The sequence below is a fragment of the Solanum pennellii genome, chromosome 8 (genome assembly GCF_001406875.1).
Source record: "Solanum pennellii chromosome 8, SPENNV200".
Classification (NCBI taxonomy): domain Eukaryota; kingdom Viridiplantae; phylum Streptophyta; class Magnoliopsida; order Solanales; family Solanaceae; genus Solanum; species Solanum pennellii.
In genome coordinates, this window is record NC_028644.1 from 2,882,590 (window position 1) to 2,891,295 (window position 8,706).

Genomic DNA, 8,706 nt, shown 5'->3' on the forward strand with positions numbered 1-8,706 from the left:
AATGATCAAGTCTAATTAAAAGTGGAAGGAAGGATATCTTTGAACCAAAAAGGAAAAATGCACAAGTACCCCCTCAACCTATGCCCGAAATCTCAGAGACACACTTATACTATACTAAGGTCCTATTACACCCCTGAACTTATTTTATAAGTAATTTTCTACCCCTTTTTAGCTTACGTGGCACTAGTTTGAAAAAAAAGTCAACCATCGTTGGGCCCACAAGATAGTGCCACGTAGGCTAAAAAGGGGTAAAAAATTATTAATAAAATAAGTTCAGGGGGTAATAGGACTTTAGTATAGTATAAGTGTGTCTCTGAGATTTCGGACATAGATTGAGGGGGTACTTGGGCATTATCCCAACCAAAAATAAAATAAAGGATATTTTTAGATTAAAAGATGAAAGTAAGTTATTTTAAAACTTTTTCAATAGATCAGGGATATATTGTTTTTTTATATTTTTCCTATTAAGAATATCCTTAAGATATACAAAATTTCTTAATATTTACCCTTCGAGTTTGAATGATTAAAGTAGGAGGTAACTCTAGAAAGATACCTGGTTTAGTGAGATCGGAGCGTAGGAAAAAATGAATGGTTAATGAAAAGGAGTAGAATATGAATAATTTTATTCAAAATTTATGTTAGAATTAAACAATTTTATTTTATGACATTATAATTATTATATTTTTGTATTAAATTTCCTCAAAGAAAAAAAATGTAGACGACAAATTTGGTATAATAATAAGCTAAGTAACATTAATAAGTCTTTTATTTATGCTCCGTTAGGTTACATATGAAATTAGGGCATATTTTAGCCAACAAAAGAAGATGAAGAAAGAGGAGTAGGAATTATGAATACAATAATTATTTATATATTTTTATTTATTTTAAAGATAATAAGATGATTTAAACTTATTCAACTAACACCATTTAAAAATAAATATTGAATTCGTGCACGGAGATTTTCATAATTAGTTTTTTTTTTGTTTAAATAGGAAAGGCAGGACAACTGTAAACTTTGACGGATTAAAATGAGCCTTTCAACAATTTTAAATTTTTCTTACACGAATCTTATAGTGTTAAGAGTTAATTATCATACCTCTATTATTTTCTAAATTACGAAAATTCCTTAAATTTGGTGAAATTCAGATACACATCAAAACGTTTCGATACATTGCATAAAGTAATAAGTTTGACCAATAGATTGCATAAAGTGATTTATTCAATTGATACATTATACAACGTTATATATAGATCAATACATTGTGTAAAATAGTGAATCTTGAAAAGGGTTTAAATGATTAAAGAAAATTAGAGAATATGACCAAATAAATTATATATTTAAATAATTTTTCCATAAAAGGGACAAATTATATAAAATGTCAGCCGGTTAACTTAATTTACCATTTTTTAGTCCAATTTACAAAAAAATTTTACAAAATATGGCCATTTGGCCTTCTTTTATTGAAATCGTAAGTTGATAATATTATCGTCTAACAATTTCTTCTTCCTTGCTTCCCTTTTTGTTATTTTGATTTGATGTAACATATTATATATTAAAAGACTCAAAATATCGAGAGGATTTAATATTCTAAATTTTGAAATTGTTTATAGATGGATTTACGTTGATCAAAATTAAACTATCTATGTATACTTAATGTGTAATTATGTTAGATTTTGTTTTTTTTTTAATATATCATAATGTTTCAAACATAATTATGTTAAATTTTGTTTTTTGAATGTATCATAATGTGTAGTTAGGATATAGTTCATATTATGTATAAACTATATTTTTTATTGTCAGTATATATTCAACGTATAATGAAGCTATATTCAGTTTTTTGTGTGCATCATAATATATAGTAAATGCATATGAATATGTAAATTGTATTGTGCAGTTAGAGCCCGTTTGGATTAATAAAAGCAGTTTTAAAAAAGTACTTTTGAAAGTACTGAAATTTATTTTTAAAATAAGCAGTTATGCGTTTGGATAAAAGTGTTGAAGTTGCTATGCCAAACGTGAAAAGGGAAAAATGGAAGAAAGAGATGTTAGGATTATGTGGGTAATTTGGAGATTGTATAAAAATATTAAGGGGAAAAAGATAAAAATGTGGTCAACTTAAAACAGCTTATAAGCTAAAAAAAAAAGCACCTCTACCCCAACTTTTAACTTTTGGCTTAAAATAAATTCTTTTTAAGTCAGTTTGACCAGCTTTTAAGCTGAGCCAAACAGGCTCTTAGTGTATACTTTCTATGGATTTTAACTAGTTATAATGTATAATGTATACTTTCTATGACTTTTAACTATTTTTTTTTACGTAAGAAGAAGAAATCACCTAGTGATTTTGCAACCCGAGGGACCTCATGATTCTACAATGACAGTGTATATAACTGAAACTCACCCTGTATACCCATAATTGGAGATAAACTATTGTTACCAAATATGGGACAACAAATACATTCCTTAACAAAATTATTGCTTTTTCCAGAACAAAAACACAATGCTCAAAAGCACACATGACATGAGGGGAAATGGACTTTTCTTCATTTGTTTCAAAGAGGCTGAAGTATGAACCAAAGTAGCAATACCATCAGCATTATCAATTGTATACTATACATTAAATACTTTTGTCAGATTTGAACCAGTCACCAAATCAGAACCTCAATCCAAACAAGGAACTCGTACCGCCAATTAACCAAAAAGTCGAAACTTCTTTTGTTTGATATGAATGAAGAGCCAAAACTCTCACAATCCCAGATAGCTAAAACAGGGAACATCAATTGGATCTTTATAGAGGTTCCAATGGTAAAAAAAACTCACTGGAGCAGCAGTGCTAATCAAATGGTGTGCTTTATGAGTTTCGTGTGTGTTTCATCTGCGGCGCCTATTGTTGACAAAATCTGGATTACCTTTCCTCATCATGGCAGCGAACTCATCGTAATTGATTCTTCCATCCTGCGATTGGTTAAAAATATTTATCCATCACAGTCCAAAAGAAACCATTCACGGCCACACACGGCTGTTAATGGACCAAGGATATCTTCTCAATACATGAGCTATATACTTGTTGGTTTTGTATTATATTCATTTTGTTGTTCCTGCTCCTCTTATAGAGAAAGGTTGTTTAATCCTAGGGGAACATTTCACATTGCTTAAATAGTTTCTTATACAGTTGTATTTTTCCTTGTTTCTCCAACAAGAAAATTCTAAAAAACACAAGATGTTTAGATGTTGTAAATAGAAATATCATATAAACTTGCATAAGGAAAAGGATACCGTACATTGTCTGTGTCAACTTCAGCAATGATCTCTTTTATTGTTTTGTCATCAGTAATGTTGTATTCCTTCAGCGCATGCTCCAATTCTTCCATCGTAATATACCTAAAGGAACCAAGATTAGAAAACAGTAAAGTGTTAACCCTATGTAGAGGGTCAGATGGATAGCTTCATACCCGCTCTTATCCTTGTCAAAATACTCAAAGGCTTTGTACAAGTGATCTTCTCTTTCCATGCGATTCATGTGCATCGTAGCTGTTATGAACTCAAGATAATCAATTGTTCCATTTCCATCAACATCAGCCTGGAAGAACAACCAAATATCTGTATTATCAACTATGCATTAATGAGGACCCTCTATGCACGCACTTCAGGTATTTTGAAGCCAAATATTTTTTATGTCAAATGATTTTAAGGGGATTGAGAACATATACATCATTTTCAGGAGCATCTTATAATTAAAACACAGTCCATTTAGAGCTGTGGACTTGCTAATGGGTAAGAAATACGGCCACTTAGCGAGGTACATATCACCAAAATGAAGAGTTTCTGCAGGACTATGTAATCTTTTGTTCATGCGCTTCACCGAGAAGCTTTTAGTTCCCAGAGATTTACATCTCAACAAGTGATCAACTGCTTGCCAAATTTGCAGAATGAACATGACGAATAATCGCAAGAAGGAGATATGAGCTAAAAAGAGAGGTAACAGTAACCATAAAATAAGGAACGGCCAGGAAAATACCGCTTCCATCAACTGCCTGACTTCTGACTCTGAAAGCTTTGTACCCATTTTTGTAAGACCAGCTTTCAATTCTTCAAATGTAATTGTCCCACTGTCATCTGTGTCTATAGATTTGAACATTTCCTTCAAGCCAATGATTTCTTCTTCAGAAAGATTTTCAGCAATTACCTACAAATTCAGGGGAACGGAAGATCAGAGCAGTTGTTGGAAACACATGAAAGGGAAAGAAATTGCCTATCTCGTTAAGAATTAGAACATTGAATACACAACTCTGACCTTCAGTGCTACTTTCTTCAGCTTGTTCATAGCACGGAATTGTTTCATTCTAGATAAGACAGCAATGTCAAGAGGTTTGTCAGATGCATCACCATCTTCTCTCATCCATGGATGATCTGCATTTGCATATAATATTTACTTCAGTTATATAGTACAGTGTGAAATGGTCATTCCAGAGATTATAAGTATTAATTTAAAACCATCAATTATGAGTACCAGAACCTACCAGTAGGAGTTATTGCAAGGACCAGAGTTATTCCTTAAGAAAATTGAGTTCTATGAGCATGTCTCCTATGGAATGTGTGGAACGAAAACAACCCATGGATGCTTTGAAAGAAAATCCAAGTAAGTCCATGTTTTGAAATATAGATGTGAACTATCTTAGGGTCTCCGTACAAACTCGCTACTATAGCTGATTGGGATAATCTTTTGGACTTCATAGACTTATTACTTAGCTAAAGGAATTCTGGATGCTACAGCTATACAAATAAAAGCAATCCTCTTTATTATAAATATAACAGATCATCATACTAAATAGAGACAATATAAGAAAGACATTCTGCAGTGTATTATGACAGAATTTGATCAAAGCTAAATCTTACTTAGGACTTCAGCTGCAGAAATCCTCTCTCTAGGATCAGATCGCAGCATCTTCTTAACAAGATCTTTAGCGCTACTCGATACTGAAGGCCAAGGATCAGATGAAAAATCAAGATGACCTCGAAGAACGGCATCAAAGATACTCTGATCATTCTCTGCGAACAAAGAAAGCTGGTAGCTATTCAGCACTAGAAACAAAAGGCTCAGCAAAATTTTAGCTATCCCCTTGCTAATTTTACGGGAAGCCAATTGCAAATATCGAGTTGGAAAACTATGATGTTCAGATACTAAAAAGAACACTAACTATGCAAGATACCATATAAGTAAGTTGAATTTTTCCATATTGTGACATTACGGCAATTACAAGAGGAACAACTAATGCTGTTCAACTAAAAAAAATTTAAATCAAAAAAATTGGAGAAAAAATGCTGTAAAAATACATCTGCAAGATAAGCATGAAAGTCTTCAACTCTTTAAGCCATCTCATTGCGTTTCCTAATATTTCCAGTGCATTCTGCTACAATTCCTGAATGACATGTTTCTTCAATTTCTTCTTCATATTTTAGCGTGAAGGAAATAAAAAGATGTTATATGGTGCATGCAAGTATTCGCCATAGTCTATTGATGCTGACATGAAAAGGAAATTGTTAATGACGAAGAAGCTCAAGAAAATTCTGATGCTAAAATTCTAGAGGTAGCAGATGAAATTACCTCCATAAAATGGTGGAACACCACTGAGTAGAATGTACAGAATAACTCCAGCACTCCAAATATCAGCTTCAGGTCCATATTCTCGGCGCAAAACTTCTGGAGCAACATAATATGCACTACCAACCAGGTCTTTGAACACATCACCTGCAGCCACGAGTGGCTTTTAGGTTGAATAGCTCACCAATATATCCCAAAGAGCCTTAAACAAGTGGTCCAGCAAAAATTCTAACAAAGCTCTTGACTTATTCATATGCTTACTTTTTCATATTTTAAATCCCCTTGCTAAAAATTCTCAACTCCAACTTTCCGATGACATGACCATAGATAGGAGGTTATGGAGGTCGCATATTAGGGTAGAAGGTTAGTAGGCAGTAGAGCATTATCTCTTTTTCATGCGGGATAGATTTGGTGGTAGTTTAATGCGTTGTACTGTTTCCTCATTCATATCAGTAGTAACATTTTTAATGTTATGTTAAGATTTGCCTATTACATTCCATGTTCTTTTTACTTATGTATTTTCTTTTAACTACTCTGATGTACGTTACTCGAGCTGAGAGTCTTTTGAAAACAACCTCTCCACTTCTATGAGATAGGCGTTATATTCGTGTACACTCTACACTCCTCAGACCCCCTTATGAGACTATAATGGTTTGTTGTTGTTGTTATCCTTGCTAAAAATCCTGGCTCTGCCTTTGCACACACTGCCTTAAAAGACTTCGTTTGATGCTTAGTTTCTTTCAGAGTGGTGATGTACAAAGCAAAAGTATTCAAATTATTCATACTGCAGACCTAAATTAGCTTAAAATTAAGGCGTGATTGATCGGTGATCGAATAATACCTGGTTTGAAAAAGACTGATAGTCCAAAATCAGTAGCCTTTAATGGTGAACTTTCATCGGAGCTCAAAAAAAGGAAATTTTCAGGTTTTAAATCCCTATGCATAACTCCCATAGAATGACAATTGTGAACAACAGTTACCATCTGCCGGCAAACTCCAGCAGCAGCTCGCTCGGAATAGTGTCCTTTAGCAATTATCCGGTCAAAAAGCTCGCCGCCGGCACAAAGTTCCATGACGAGATGAACATGGTGTTTATCCTCGAAAGTTCCTTTAAGCTCAACGATATTCCGGTGACCGGTAAGGTGATGCATGATCTGAACTTCACGGCGGACGTCGTCGACATCGTCCTTGTTGATGAGTTTTCGTGTAGCGATTGACTTGCACGCGAACTGCTGGCGCGTTTTTTTGTTAGTAACTAAGTAGGTGACTCCGAATTGACCCCGGCCGAGTTCGCCGCCGAAAATGTAGATGGACCGGACATCCTCCATTGGCCGGCCGAGAACACGGCCGATGCCGGAGAGTGGTCGTGGAGGTGGTGGTTGTGAGGAAGGGATGATTCTGATACCCGTGGTCGACGGCGTTGAAGTGGCGCCGCCGCCCCCGCCGCCGCCGGAAGTGGTGGTGGCTTGGTCGGAAGATAAGCTGTTACAGTTGCCCATTTTTTCTTTTTTTTTGGAGTTTGTGAGGACTTTTCAGTCAAACTGTGAGATATTTATGGCCTGTGGTCTGAAGACTCAACATTTTACTTATGGGATGAAATGACAAAATTAACCTTTTTGCAAAATACATCGTTTGTTTGGATATTTTTCGAGTGACATATCAAAATATTATTACAAAATACATATAATATAACATAATATAAGATATTAATTTAAATATCATAGTGAGATATTGTTATTAAAAAAAGTCCAATTCGATTTGATATTCTCATACAGCAAAGTATATGTGAAATAGTTAGCAACTTCTTATTCAAAAAATGCTAAAAAAAATATATAGTGTGAAAATAATGAAATATAAGTGAAAATGATCCTATTATATGAGTTGACAGTAATAACTATATTTCTTAAAGGATGAAAAAGTCCATCAAAGAACCAACAAAAATTGTAATCCCAAGATAAAAAATAAAAAAGTATCACATAACGTATAAAATTGAGCAATACATCAAGAATACATTTCAAAATTACTAAAACTCAACAAAAGTTAGATATTAAAAAAACATTCAATGATACAACATATTTAATAAGACCACACAAAAATAAAATAATATCCGTGTAAACCTTTTCTAGTCTAGATAGAAAGCACAATAAGACTAAGCAAATCAAATACCATAAAACCAACAAAAAAGATGATATTCAAAGAATACTTCAAAATCTAACATTAAGAAAGAAGAATAAAAAACACACAGCACTAAAAAACCCACACAAAATTAACAAATTGTATTACAGATTATTAGCATAATTTGATGAAAACAAGATCAAAAACTTGAAGAAAATACATTAAAATATAATAAAAACAATCAAGATTAAACAAATAAAATAATAAAAAAGAAAAAACATAAAATTCAATACGAAAGTAATTACGTTTAGTATCTTTGCTACTTTTTATATATCTTTTCTCGATTAACAATAAAGGATGATAAGAAATAATCAATGACATAAGTCCCAATCCAAAATTAAATTGACTTTTGATAAAGGAGAATTGATATATACAATTTATTAAGAAAAATGCAACTTTTGGTCTTTCCTCTTTTATTGTAACTGTTTCCCAAAAGAATTTGAACCGTTGTGTCTAGAGACATGAATTTAAATAAAAATTATTATTTAATATTAAATTAATTATATATTAACATTTATTTAGTTTAGAAATAAAATAAAAATAATATAGTAATTCAATTTTTAATTTTGGAGCTCCCACTGATTTTCTTTTCTTTTCTACCAATAGATTTTTTAGATGAACACTTATTTGATTTGCCAGTTAGAAATAAGAAAAAAGAAACCCTTCCAGTCATTATTATTTGTATAATTTAATCATTTCTAAAAATAATTCTTTTGTAATTATTTATTGATAACTTTTAAATTTGTGAGATATAGACTTCTTTGATTTGCTAGTTGCCACTTGCCAGTTAGGAATAGTAAAATAAGGAACAATCAAACTGAGTTATGTCACCAAACAGCTCCCAACAAGTTGTCTTGTAGTGTGTGTAGATATATATATATATATATATATATATATATATATATATAATGTATATATATATATATATATA

At 32.3% G+C, this 8,706-nt stretch overlaps 1 protein-coding gene across 1 annotated transcript; it reads right to left on the minus strand.

Moving 5' to 3' along the window:
* Window positions 1-2,405: 2,405 nt before the first annotated feature.
* On the minus strand, window positions 2,406-7,212 carry LOC107029060 (calcium-dependent protein kinase 1). Its single transcript, XM_015230358.2, has 8 exons — window positions 6,442-7,212; window positions 5,604-5,747; window positions 4,895-5,047; window positions 4,293-4,408; window positions 4,017-4,184; window positions 3,451-3,578; window positions 3,280-3,379; window positions 2,406-2,953 (listed from the first exon to the last, which is right to left on the minus strand). The coding sequence occupies exons 1-8, from the start codon at window positions 7,097-7,099 to the stop codon at window positions 2,870-2,872; spliced, it is 1,551 nt and encodes a 516-aa protein (XP_015085844.1). The 5' UTR covers window positions 7,100-7,212; the 3' UTR covers window positions 2,406-2,869.
* Between the last annotated feature and the right edge of the window lie 1,494 nt (window positions 7,213-8,706).

Excerpts from the sequence above, each read along its gene's own strand:
- LOC107029060 (XM_015230358.2), bottom strand. The coding sequence starts at position 7,099 with ATGGGCAACTGTAACAGCTTATCTTCCGACCAAGCCACCACCACTTCC. Across the intron at positions 4,185-4,292 it reads TGAAGAAAGTAGCACTGAAG|GTAATTGCTGAAAATCTTTC; the intron begins GTCAGAGTTGTG and ends CTGAATTTGTAG. Across the intron at positions 3,579-4,016 it reads TCAGGCAGTTGATGGAAGCG|GCTGATGTTGATGGAAATGG; the intron begins GTATTTTCCTGG and ends TTGTTCTTCCAG.